The following is a 14,136-nucleotide window of genomic DNA, read 5'->3' on the forward strand; positions in this document are numbered from 1 at the left end:
TTTGCCTTCTTTGAATTAACTGTAATGTGCAGCTTTTAAACTCTTCAAATAAACTACTTAAAACAATACTTCATGTACATAAACTTACCTTTTTCCTGTAAATTCTGCTTGACCCTTCTTATTGAAGATGAATTTGGAATCATTATATCCCCATCCATTCCACTTCAAAAGTTCTTGCCTTAAAGGGAGAAAAATATGTGAGTGACAATATTAGCATATTACAGATCCAAAATGACTTTCCATTATATGGTTTTGGAAAAAAGTCTTACCAGACAGCAATTCAAGAAATCAAGTACATATTGAAAGTTCATAGCTTAGAGCCAAAAAAAATTCTGAAACCACAATTACTACTCCTTCAGATTGCATCCTATGACTTGCAAGACCAGCTCTATAAAAACAACCACCAGCTTAAGTCATTGCACACCGTATTGAATCATAGAATCATTAAGGTTGGGAAAGACCTTTAAAATCATTGTGTCCAACCTTTCATCAAACACCACCATGCCAACTAAACCACAGCACTAAGTGCCTCATCCAGTCATTTCCTGAACACCTTCAGGGATGGTGACTCTACCACCTCCCTGGGCAGCCTGTTTCAATATCTGATAGCCCTTTAAGCAAAGAAATTCTCCCTGATGTCCAACCTGAACCTCTCCAGATGCAGCTTGAGGCCATTTCCTCTCATCCTGTGTCACCTGTTACCTGGGAGAAGGGACAGACCCCACCTGGCTACACCCTCCTGACAGGGAGCTGTAGAGAGTGACAAGGTCACCCCTGAGCCTCCTTTTCTCCAGGCTCAACACCCCCAGCTCCCTCAGCCACTCCTTACCAGAGCTGTGCTCCAGACCCTTCACCTGCTCCCCTGCCCTTCTCTGGACACATTCCAGCCCCTCAATGGCTTTCGTGCTGTGAGGGGCCCAGAACTGACCACAGGCATCCCAAGTGCCAAGAACAGGGGAGTGATCACAGCCCCAGATCTGCTGGCCACACTACTGTTGATCCAGGCCAGGATGCCTCTGGCCTTCTTGGCCACCTGGGCATGCACTGGCTCACTCCAGCCAGCTGCTGACCAGCACCTGAAGGTCTTTTTCCACTGGGCCTTTTACTTTGCAGCCACTCTGCCCCCAGCCTGTAGCAGTACAGGGTGTTGTTGGGACTGAAGGGATTTGTCAATTTGTTTTTCTTCTGTGTAGAGAGGGAGGAGTAGATCACTGGTGATATGGTGGTATTTTCCAATTAGCAAGTGTAATATGTGAAAGATGATTGGTTTTCACTCTATAAATAAACACCAATATACAAATAGGTAACATCTAAATATTTTCAGAATAAAAAAGACATTTAGTATTTAAATTTTTTTTTTGACATAGAATAGAATTTTCTTGACAGAGAATAATGATTTTAGTTGCTTGTCATCACTACTGCAATCCCACAGCATTCTTAACATTCAGTTGATAAGGCACTTTGAGGCACATTTGGACTGAAAGTCATAAATAACAAAACCTCAGGAAGTGCCAGAATAACATATCAAATACAACCAGAATGTGATAGCATAAAACTATAAATACATAAAGACCAAACTCACAACTGCCAAAATACAAACAGTAAATTGAAAAATCTTAAGCACAACCATATCAGATCTCTTAATGAGATGAAGTGATCAGAATTATATCAGTGTAAGTATATTTAAGACTTAAGAAATTCACTAGTAGTAATTATTAATCACATTAATCAAGCTTTGCTTTAAGTTTTTTATTTATTTATATTACAAATGAAATTACTAACCTAGAAACTGAATTTTAGTTAAGAAGAGATGCATCTCAAAGAAGTCTGTCAAAAGATCATTTACCTCCCTGCCCTATATACAGTAAATGTAGCTCTTACTCTTTGACTGCCTAAGAATAAGATGATCAGGAGTGACCATTTCAAAAAGACCTTGTGACTCAGAGAAAGCACTGCCTCAATCACTTTCAGCTCCAGCATTACACACAAGATAATTGTGTGATGATTGATTACCAAAGGTTTTCATTATAAAGATAATATTAACACAGGCTGCTGACATACTATCAGTGTAATTCAATAGACTTGGCTTAAACAAAATCTATTTTCTTCTAACTGCCTGCATGCAAGGTTTTAATTAATCAAATGGAAAAAAGCCACAGTCACGTATTTCATTACAATTGTTTGACAAAATTGTTTGACAAAGCCTTTGACAAATCTGGCACTTAAAGCAAACTTTATCAGTAACTGAATACTGAAATGACTCTACACAGTTTTGTGAAATAGCCAGTCTATGTTGTTGTTCCATACTGAAGAATCAATTCTAAAATTTCAGCCAGAATTAAACTGAGCAGAGCTGTCCAGATAGAGAAGCCCCCTCAGCTGCCTCCTCTCTCTGATCTTTACACATGTAGAGTTCATACAGGAAAGGACAAGCATCCACTTGTGTTCCATAGCATGGGAACGCCTCGTGCTATTGTGCTGTGTGACAGATTATCAAAAAGGGATCTTAAGGCATGTTTTGCAGACTTGCCCATTTTTAGCCTTATTTCTCTGTATGTATATTTATAAAGTGCTGCATATATTTATATCAAGTTCCACAAATTAACTAAGTCATAAACAGTGGAGCTGCTCCCAGCTGAGAAGGAGATGCAGAATTGGCCAGCTCAAGTGATTTTTTTTTAAAAACTAAATGTTCCTTTCAAATCCCAATCACTACAGTCCTCCTCAAGGGAAGATTTCTCCCTCTGCTGACTAGATGCAGTATTTCTATACACCTGACCTCTGTAGTTTGTTGAATCCTGTAAAGAACAGACTTGATATTACCAAGCAAAATTGAGGAAGACTCAAACTGCTTCCCCTCTAAGTTAGAGAGGGAAGTCCTCTTGCAAGGCAGTGCCAAAATAAATATGCCAACAATGTAGCATGAAACAGGCTAGAGAAAGTACCGGCAAATCTGGAGACAATCAGAGCAAGACACAAAAGGCCATGCCCTAAAGAAACTTGTGACATGAGAGAAACTGATAATGGCCAGGTTTGAAATTATCATTAGTCCTGATGTCAGTACAGACAGATACTTCCCACAAAATCACAGGGAGGTATTATTAATTAAGGACAAAAAGACAGACTCAGATAAGAGGTTTTTCTGCTCCACTAACTACATTCTCATCTGCTTGCCTGTTCTAAAGGCCTAATTTCCTAGGTTGGTGTTAAACCACCTGGCACTTTGATCAGGCTCTAAAATACAGAACAGTTTAAGAGTTTTAACTCGTAAGTGTTTATTTTCTGGTTGAACTATTCCTGAGTAAATTAAGTACACAAAACATTATGCTGTCGACAGCATAGCTCCCACCATTGATGTGATGATAATAATTAAATTAAAATCTAAAGTAACAGTTTGCATTTTGAAGAACAGTTGACCCAAACATCTTGGCTACCTTGAAACACAAAGGCAGGAGATTGCACACCACCACCACACACAATGGGCAGTACTATAACTCATGGCAGGTAAACACCAGAACAAGAAACTTAAGGACCCAATTTCAATATTCAGAACTATACTGAGCAAGTCTGAGACTTCTATTTGGAAGCAGGAAGGGTTGTTTTTGGAATGAGTCATTTTATATTTATCCTTCTTTTCTTCCACCACACCAGAGTACTGCCAATTTAAGAAGCATGGTTTGATTTATGTACTGCGGTTTTTAGCACTTCATGTCTACATGCTACTAACAAGTCAGAGGAAATACTACATATGGCTTCCCAAAAAAGTGAAGCCTAAAGAAGCCAGATTTTAAAAGAAAGGCTGATTTGTAAATCACACAGCCTGAAGAAGACCAAGCTGTTCAGATCTTCTTGCATTACCATCTGAAAGGTATGTTCTTCATAAGCAAGAGCAGGTGAACCTCAAGACTCAAGAGAATTACCCTCAGCAGAGAGGGAAGCAGAAGACATCCAGAGGAGACCTCCAAGCCTTTATGCCTACAGAGGCAATTGCAATGTCATACTCATATAATTCAAGACTGAACTTTTTAGTTGCCACAGTACCCAGCCCAGGTGCAAGCAGCTCTGCCAGATGAAGCCAGGGCAGTGTCCTACTCTTCCCTAGGTCTGGCTCACTATACCAGGACCCTCAAGTAAGGGAAATACACTTTAACACCCACTGGCTCTGCATTGCCTTGACTTTCCAGCTTGCATTTGAAAACCAAAAATGTTATCTGACTGTAAGAAACAGAAGGCAAGAAAGGAAAAAAAGTCTTTTAAGTGTTGTAACAGCATTCCTCCCTCAGCATTTTTTATACTGCCCTTGCACAGCATTATTTCTACAGTCACCATTTCTTAGAAAACACTTTTCACACCCCAGCTGCAGCACAGCACTCCCACAGCCCTTTAATGCCCTGGAGCAGCAATCAGAGCTGCCTGCCAGATTAGCATCATGCACCATGTTTACCTTGGCTCTCAAGAATGATCTGAGCTGCGACTGAGCAACTGATGTACCTTTTACATTTCTCAAACTTTTCACTCCCAGTATCAGTGTTAAAAGAATATCATTCATTGTATATGCCAGATCAATAAAGGGCAGAAAGGACTGCTGACCATCTGCAGACTTAAGCACATATTAAAATCCTCCTCCATGTAAAAGTACCCAATGTATCCAGTGCTGTCTCCGAGGACTTCAGCTAGCTGTTGAACTGCAACTAATACATCATTATACCTAAACTTTTACAAATTATGTATCCATTAACAAACCAATATTTTGTACTATCTGAAACAAAACTACCCTTTCAGTAATTGCTTCTAACCTCATTCTTCAAAAATTCAAGGATTTGGTTGCCAAATGTTAAAATAACGAAAAAAAAAAAAAGAAAATAAACAAACAAAAAAACAAAAAACCTGAATACCTTGTATAATAGCTGAATACATCAAAACATGTTAGGAATTTTCATGTCTCAGCTTGAAAAAAAAAAAGCTGCTGAGTTTGTGAGTCAAGTGACATGTTCATGCTACACATGTTGTATGTGTAACAAGATATAATTTACACACCCTTCTGGTTTTCTTCCCAGACTTCTTTCTAAGAATATATAGCCAAGACTCTCGCCAACATCTGACATTATTCTCACTGTAAACTAAATGTTATTCAGTATTGTACCCAAACTGTCTTAAAGACAACACTGTTCCTACTCAGTACATTGGCTTCAACAAAATATCAAGCTCACTATCTCATTTTTGACAGAAATGTGGAATATTTTACTCAGAAATAGTATAAACTGACTAGTACTTTCTTGCCTTCTAGCTTAAATGATAGAAATTCACTTCTGAAATATACGAAGTATATTAAAAGTAGTATAAATCAAACCTTGCCGAGGATTTTTGATGTATATGTTTTTATATATATATATACATACATGAAATTATATTGCCTGAAGGAAAACAAGTCTCCATGGAAGCAATAGATTAACAAAGTGTGACTAGTTTAATTGAATTAAAATATTTCACTTCCATTCCATTCCCAACACTAAAGTACTAGTTGGACTCACTGGATAAGGATTTTTGCAGTTGGGGGGCAGGAGGGTGAACCCTGGCCCACCAGCTGAATTAGTGCTCCTGAAGAATCCTGTCACTCAGCTGGGCAGGCAGAGGTCTTTGGACTACACTCTTTCAACTGTACCTGCCAGCAAATCTCAGGTTTTAGTGACTAGCACAGTGACTGGATGTAAAAGTTCTCATCTCTCCCATAGGAAGCTGAAGGATAAGCACAGAGTCTCCCACAAGAAGCCAAGGCATCTTTGGAGAAACAAGATGAATGTGTAGTTCAATCCAGCTGGAGAAACAAGACTCAGGTGGAGCAAAGTCCAGATGCTCCCATGGGATGCTCCTCACAATAACCACCAACACTGTCAATTTAATCACCAGTGGATGCTCAGCATTAAAATCACATACACATAAAATATTCATAGGCACTGCTGTGGCACAATGGAACAACCAGCAGATTCCTAGAAATCAGTTTAATGTGGCAGTTTTAAGGGCTACCACATGGGCTTAAGCACCAGTTTTTGCCTAATGTAACACAGTCTTGCAAGTTTTAGAGTTCTTGCAAAACTCAGTGTGTGGGTGCAGTAATACTGAGGCAGTTTTATGGTGGTAAGGTGTTATATGAAGACATTACCCAAGGAACAACTCCTGAGAGCCTGCCTTAGCTGGACTTTGGGTTACCAACCCAGCCCCCCAGCTGGAAATTGAGAACCCTTTACACAGTGGTTCCAGAAGATTGATCTCCCCTGGAACAGTCCCACTTTTCAACCAAGCAACACTACAGAGTGCTTTTGAAGCCAGCAGTAAACTAGCATCAGGTGCCTGAAATAAAGAAAGAATATGCAACCCAAGGAATTGTTTCAAGAACTGCTTTTGAAAGCATCATTTATCTGGAGAGGAATGCCATTCTGCAGGCAGAGAGTATCTGCTGTGTTTGTCATTCTTATACTTTTTCCCTCTTGGAAGACCTTCCCTGCAGCAAACCTAATATAGCTGTTCTTGAGTCTGAAGTCAAATAACACCTGTTTTATAACCTTAGACACATTCAGGTTCTGTAGCCCACACTTTCAGCTAAGCCCCTGCAGCTGCACATACACCAATTCAGTTATTATTCTGTTTGCTGAATACCTAACACAACACCAACCTGAGCTCATCATTACAGTTTAAACCTACAGTAAGCAGCAAAGGCAGGCAGATTTTAGGCATAAGACATCAAGGTACCCAAAAGCAGAGTGCTTTTCTTTAAACTAATCTGATAAAACAAGTGTTCACTTTCCTTACACACATTCTTAGCTTTGACTATTTCATGACTCTTCATTTCACCACACATTTGTAATAAACAAAGCCCCAAGGAATAAGGAAATTAGTGTTTCTCTACTGTTCTTCCACAGTAAATTAGGGTGAATTAAAGATCTAGGAAAGCCAAGACATTATAATCATTCTTCCCAGTAGACACTTGGCCAAATGATGATTCTTATGCAACAGAATACTTTACTAGAAGCTCTCTCTACCTACTCTTCCACCTACTACTTCAGCTGACACCAGTTTCACTTTTATCTCTGAAGAGACTGCTCTACTATGAAATGCACACACATGGCTACTTCCAAGCAGTAAATGAAACAGCACAAAGAGATCAGCCCTTTGAGAAGTATTTTCTGAAAGCTTGCAAAACCAGGAAATCTGCTTTGCTGCCTGAAAAGAAATAACCTACTGAAGGAATCAACTATCTGCCATTTTTCAGTGCAAATAAGTTCAGTTCCTGGACACCTTTTTACCTATCCCATAGAGAATGTTTCAGCATGCTTTGTAGCAAACACAGCATGGCTCAAGAAACCTTTCTGGCCTACACCATCAACCCTGATGGTATTGCACAAAACTGCCCGGTTTTGGATACAATAACACTACAGAGGTATTAGGCTTGTCCATCACATTCAACCTGCAAATTATTTTTAATACTCCGCATTATTTATTTTGTACAAAGAGGTACAGTAACACTTCAGCAAAGTCTAATTGACTGCAGTCTGCTACACTACTGATCTTCTTAATTTGCTTCAGCTCAAAGTAGCTTCTAGTCCAAGTAATCACTTTAATCTATTGCATTATCAGATTATTCTAATTCTATTCAGTTTAAATAAACACATTAAGCTTAAATAAACAGCTATATACACATTCATGTTCTTGTACATAACAGTACAGATCACTAGATAACAAGCAGCTAATCTACACAAGTCTCTCAGTCGTTGCCTAAACTGCTACTTGCTCTCATAGAATAATCTATACTGAGCTTTACATAACACTTCACACTTTCATCGAGGTTCTTTTTTCTGTTAAAATTTAGCTAATGGAATATATCCAGTTTGGCTTACTTGGTATCAAATGATCTAACAAGAAATACTGTGTTACATAAATTTTTACAGATTTCCTACACTTAATCTTCCTGACACGCAACTACTTGGAGCTACGTGTTAGACAAGAATTGTCGCATATGAAGTCACTTTTACCATCAGATTATGACACCTTTTTTCATGTTAATGCTTCCATGAGAGAACCTTCTTTATCTGTTCCTCAAGTATTAAGTTTGACTAACAGTTAATTGCTTTGATGCAATCACAACCTCCTGTGAACTGCCACACCTTCCTCAATGCAACAGATTCTTACTCTTCTGATTTCTTAAGACTGGTGAAATGGGACCAGCCCTTTCCTTCTTCACCCCTTTTCATCACCTTAAACTCAGAAGTCAGCTACACCAGGATACAGCTTAGCACCACGTGTTGCTTAAACACAGTTCTCTAAAGGATGAAGTCTTTATTATAAAGATGGCTCTGAGTATTGGGGGGGTAAGATACAAAGCCTCTCTGAAGACATTTGTTATATTCAAGTAGGAGTTATGCTGCTGCATAATAACATGACAATTGTTAGCAGCAAGAATTGCAAGTGTCTATATGAAGAAGGTACAGCAACATGAACACATTACCCTGAACAACCTGTCTGTGAACTCCCACAGAGCAGTCAGCTCGCTACACGCTCATACCTTAGTTTACCCTGTGTAACAGTATGTCCATAATAATTAAAAGATATTCACAAGCCTCTCTTCATCCCCTAGGAAAGCAGCTTCTCTGCAGAGAGATAGGATAATCAGGAGATCCTGCCCTGCTTTCTGTTGCTCCAGGTCAGAATAAATTTTAAGCCTACAAGCTACTGAATCAATGTTTAGTTAAACTAAATCAATTATCCCTTTTAACAAAGACCAAATGGTTGAAAGTTTGATTTAAGTAAGTTATATTATACAAGCTATTTTGATGAGATCATTATCAGTGCATGCTCCATCCCTGAGGCACTCTCACTTTCTAGCACACCCAGCAGTTACTCCAGTACAGCTCTGTTCTAGGAAGTTGAAGAACCTGACTGCTTCCAAAGCAGTACAAGTTCAACACTTCATGTATACACAGTTATTCTGAAGATTAAGTAAGTTTTCAGCTAAAGTCACTACCACGTACTCTCCATTCTCCCCTTGCTGGTAAGAGATAATGTCTGGATAAGGTCTTTAACATTTTGGTCACTGAAATATCAACAAGAAAGCCATGTTTGTAGAGGCCACTGTCTACTGACTGTTAGAAAAGCAGCCAGGAAAAAAAAAATCTGTGATCACAGACCTAAAGTACTACAAAGGGTTTTTTTCATCAAAGAAAGCCATTTACTTGTAGAAGAAATGCAACATGAGGACAGTGCACCTAAATCTGCTAAAGTAGCATCCATAGCTTTGCTACTATTTCAGACACTACAGGAAGGACGCAACAGGTGTAAAGAACAAAAAATTTGCTGAAGTACTTTTGGCTACAGCTTTGCTAGGAAAATTCAAAGTATCAGTTCAAAAGAGACAGAAGAGCTGAATCAGCATTCAACAGACTACAAGAAAACAGCATCCAGCTATGGATTGTCCTGATATTACCAATAAAGGGCATGTACTATCTCTAGGTCAGTTATTTTTACTAGATTTTCCCATCAACCTTTTTGACCTCACAAATAAACCAGCTCCAGATTAGCTGTGAGTCACTAGAACAAGACTCAGGAATTCATTGCTTGCCCCCTCCACATCAGTGCAGGCAACAGAACTTTCTGCTCCATCACTCCAAAACCTGGGTATTATTCTCAAACACAAGCTCAACCAAGATCCTAATTTCCTAGCCATACTGAAGTATCAGAATTTTCACATGCAGCATCTTAAGAGTGTTTCAACTGCATCTCAGATATTCAAATAGAAACTTAAGACTGAGATAAAGCTCCCTTTAAGTGTTTCTTGTTTATACACACAGAAAAAAAAGGCTGGGCTCTAAGTACAAGAAAGTTGTACCTCTGGTGAAGAACAAGCTAAGCTTTCCAGCAGCTCCCTTACACCTCCACAGCAAATTTTTATTCTCAGTCCAGATCAAGCTATTTAGAGTAAAAGCACGAATGCATTATGGTCCTATAGCAAATGCTAACAGGGGAGAGTAACGTCAATAACTTGTAGAAGTACAGGTGTTAAGTTCCCCAAGCCTGTGTCTCCACTGAGAAAGAAGCTATCTTTGAGTTCACAGACATCTTCACAAAAGTTTATTTCTCCTGCTCTTTACAGATGCAATAACCGCCTGCAGAAATTATAGAGCAATCCATTTAAAATAAGTCCCTGAAAAATAGCTAAGCTGGTATTTTTTCATAGACAGTGATTTCTTCCTAGACACAAACCAAACAAAAACTCAATATGGAAGGCAACAACTTCAGAAAAACCCATTTGTCCCAGTGAGCAGCACTGTTTGACTCATCTCCTGCACAAGCATCAAATTTCCCTCAATGATAACTAAAGACTTTCATTGCTGTTCACATCTGACTGCATGTGCATGACATGCCAGTCCTCCCAAAGCAGGCAAGTTCAGCTTTTGACTGTGTAGGCCACAAATTGCCTGTCCAGAGAATCCAGCCTGTTTCTTGCTCTCTTTTTGAAAAGGCTGGGAGCAAAGCATGGGCTGAATGGACTTTGCTCAGAGGAGGAACAGCTCTTCTATTCACTGCTTGCCCAGTCTGCCTCTGGGCTGCCCCCATGCACTAATGAACTAGTTCCCATCCACAGCTCAAGAGAGAACAGGAGGCTATCTACAGCCTAAGCCTTAAAATGCTCTTACAAGATAGAAAGCACATATAGAAAACCCACATCGGAGAAAGGAGGAGCAGTAAAAGGACACCACAAAACTAATACAAGTCTATTCCAGCAGAACATGATGGTATTATAATCATAGCACTAAAAAAAAAACCTCTAGCAGAAAAACAAATCCAAGAGCCCGTGAAACAATTTTGAACTAGAGGATTTGACTGTTTATCTTCCCTTGATGTAATGCAACTGATTTCTTACTACTACGGACAGCAAGAACCAGAAAAAGTAGTTCATAGCCCTAAAATTATTCATTTCTAAGAAACTTTTGTTAGAGCCTAATGCATGAGCACACTCTGGCAGTATTTACATCAGCTGAAGGTTTCGGTGAGCAGGGGAGGACTGAGAGACCAGACACACGTGCTACATTCCTCATTAAAGCAGTCTCAAAGTATTTTACAAAAACAAAACTTCTCCATCATATCTAAAGGTGCGATGAAGATGCCCATGAACGACTTTCCATGTTAACACCATGTCACTGACTACAAAAGCGAAAGAGGCTGGAGACCGCCTTTCGGTTTCCTCGAGTCCCCTCGGCGGCGCACGGCCTCAGCACCTCACCGCGCCCGGGCTGTGCCTCGCCGCTTTCCGCCGGAGCGCCGCTGCTCCCGCAGAGCCCCCGCAGAGCCCCGCGGGCCCGCCCCGGGCCCCGCCGGCCCGCGCCCGTCCCCGCCCGGCAGGAGAGCGCTATCCGAGCGCTGTCACAGCCCGGGCCGCCCGGCCCCGGCCCCGCGCTCCGGGAGCCCGCCCGGCCCGGCCCCGCCGCGGGGACCCCCGCCCGCACCCACCGCTTCTTCGGGATAGAGCCGGAGGCCGGCCCGGCGGAGCCGCCCTGCGCCTTGCAGGGGCTCGGGGAGAGCGCTCCCCGCTCCGGCGCCCGCGGCGAGCCCCGCAGGTGCCCGGAGATGATGCGCAGCCGCCGCCGGGCGGAGGACGGGGAGCCGCCGCCGCCTCCCGCTGCCTCCCCGGCCGCGGCCGCCATCGCTTCCGTGTTGTGGCGCGACCGCCGCCGGGTGAGAGGGCGCGCGGGCGGAAGGCGCCGCCCGGCGGCACCGCCCGCCCCCCGCGCCGCGGCCGCTCGCTCCCGTTCCCCGGCCCGGCCGGGCGCGGCTCCGCTCGCTGCGCTGCGCTCGGTGGGTAAACCGGAGAGAGGGAGAAAAGGCCTTTATGAACCATTTCCCGCCTCCGGTGCTGTGATTACAGCCCCTCTGGGTCGCTGAACAAACTTGAGAGAACACAATGGTGGCCTTGAGAGATGAGGATTGCCTAAGCTAGTGACGAAATGCTAATTCATGGCAATAGCATAGGCGGGTTACTTAAGAAATGGATCGGTGAGGTGGCAGATAATCCTACAGGTATCACAGATCTTATCGTGGCTGTTGACAGGGGCACAAGGCCCTGGTGAGTGCAGCCCAGCCCGGCTGTGCGGGAAGGGAGGATCCAGGTCCCGGGGAGCTGCTCCCGCACCACGAGATGAGTGCTGGGACTGCATCCCCTTCTCTATCTGGGGTAGCCATCACCGGCCAATCCCTAGGGAGACTGACAATCCTAACTGTATTTGGGCCCTGTGGGAACATCTGGGACTCACTCTGTAGCATCACTTGGAAAAGGGACGAGAACTGGGGTTTAAGGGGGCATACAGATTTGATGCCAGCCCCAGGAGTTTTCTGCTATGAATTTGCCTTGATGCACTGGAATGCTTTGGATTTCCATTCAGGACAGGATGTGAAGACGAGCAGATGAGAACAGCATTTTTCCCATCAGGGAATGAAAAAAAGCTTAACAAACTGAGTCCCTTACAAAAGACTAAGATAGGTTATCAGTCATCAAGTATGTAAAAGACTGCTCTGGAGTGAAAGGAAGCAATCAATCTGCTGTTCATGTCCCAGCTAGGTTGGTGAGAAGTAATGAGCTCAAACTGCAAGATATAACTTCAGTATTAGCATTAGACTACTTTCTAATGGCAGTGAAAATGAAAAACTGTTGTAGTCTGCCTAAGTAGAGAACAAAGTCACTTTCATTAGACAGCATTAAGAACAGACAATATACATGTGTCTGACATATTATAAGCAGTTCTGCTCAGGGCAAGGTGATGGGCTAGATGACCTACTCAGATTAATTCCAACTTTTCCTCTGTGACATGAAGTATCTCACACTGTTGTCACACAGGACCTACTGTGCCACTGACTGGCACTGACCAGCTTTTTGGAAGTCCTGAAGTGGATTGCTGGGATCTATGTGATGCTGATATTTCATAATGACATTTTGTCTATCAGTGTTGATTTGTTCATTTCTTCTTCAGATGTTTGTTATGTATGTGAAATAAAATCCCATGAAAATTGATAAAACCCTTGCCCTTTTTCAAACCTCTTTTAGGGACCTGCTTCTCCCATGATACTTCAACATGGTACCTTTCCATTAGCTAAGCAATTTGCAGGAAGTTCTCTGGGGAGCAGAACATACTGCACAAGCCCAAGTGAGACTTGGGCTCAGGTCCTTACCTACATGCAATGTTGGGGCTTCTTTGAGTCATAGCTCCCCATATATAAACCAAGGATAACAGTATGTCCCTAGAGACTGGTCTGAAGATAAATACACTATGGACTGTGTGACAATATAGGACCAACCCCAGTAATGCCTGCTGATGAGAAGCAGTTCATAAAAGCCACCTAGGTGCTATTAGTGTTTGTTTTGCTTTTATTCTCACCATTGTTAATTGATTTTATGCCCTTTGTGTACTTTGTCTAGAAAACAGTCTGCAATTTTCCTGGGGCAGTGATTGCACTAGTTGCAATGGGATCTTAGCCTTAAGTTAGGTTTCTGGTATTAGTGCAACATAAACAACTGTTGTGGCAGTTTGATAGTTTGGATATGGAGTTAAATTTCCCCCCTGTGAATAATTTGTGTACAAGTTTCTGGATTAACTCATGCATATCCACATTTAGCTGTCTGCTGCTGTGGAGGCAGTCTGTAGGGAACAAGCACAGGTCTTGACTGAATTTCAATTCACATTGTTTACTGAAGTTCTGGATATAGCTGGAGGGACTTTCAGTCACAGTTACCTAAAACTTTCCACATTGCTGAAAGCTGCCAAAGAGATACTATATCTCCTGTAGTAGGCTTCAGATTTTCTTAGAATATCTCCTTGTATCACAGTCACTTGTAAGGAACAATAATGAGCCCATTGGTCATGTATTTGATCCTAATTGTAGAGCTTCACAGTGAAAAATTGACCTCAACTAGCATTTGATAAGTAATATTTGTCACCACTCAACCTATTTCTCAAAAAAGTTCCAAATTACTTTTTAAGTATGTGTGTGAATGGAGATTTAACTGGGGATGCTAGAGACATGGTGGTATGATTTGGAAACTATTGAGAGCCTTGTCTTTTGCAAAGCAGAGGAATAGCTCAGTCACACCTCATT

The 14,136-nt window shown here is 41.8% G+C and overlaps 1 protein-coding gene across 4 annotated transcripts in view; it reads right to left on the reverse strand.

Moving 5' to 3' along the window:
- AGPS (alkylglycerone phosphate synthase) overlaps positions 1 to 14,136 on the reverse strand; it is a 74,559-nt gene that overhangs the window by 40,098 nt on the left and 20,325 nt on the right. For 3 of the 4 annotated variants that reach the window (XM_079310337.1, XM_079310336.1, XM_079310339.1), the window contains exon 3: positions 89 to 178. In XM_079310337.1, the coding sequence (XP_079166463.1) occupies positions 89 to 178 (90 nt within the window). Of the gene's footprint in view, positions 1 to 88; positions 179 to 11,499; positions 11,744 to 14,136 lie in introns of those variants that run through there. The other variant, XM_079310338.1, reaches the window with a different exon arrangement.

This window comes from Erithacus rubecula (assembly GCF_903797595.1).
Source record: "Erithacus rubecula genome assembly, chromosome: 8".
Classification (NCBI taxonomy): domain Eukaryota; kingdom Metazoa; phylum Chordata; class Aves; order Passeriformes; family Muscicapidae; genus Erithacus; species Erithacus rubecula.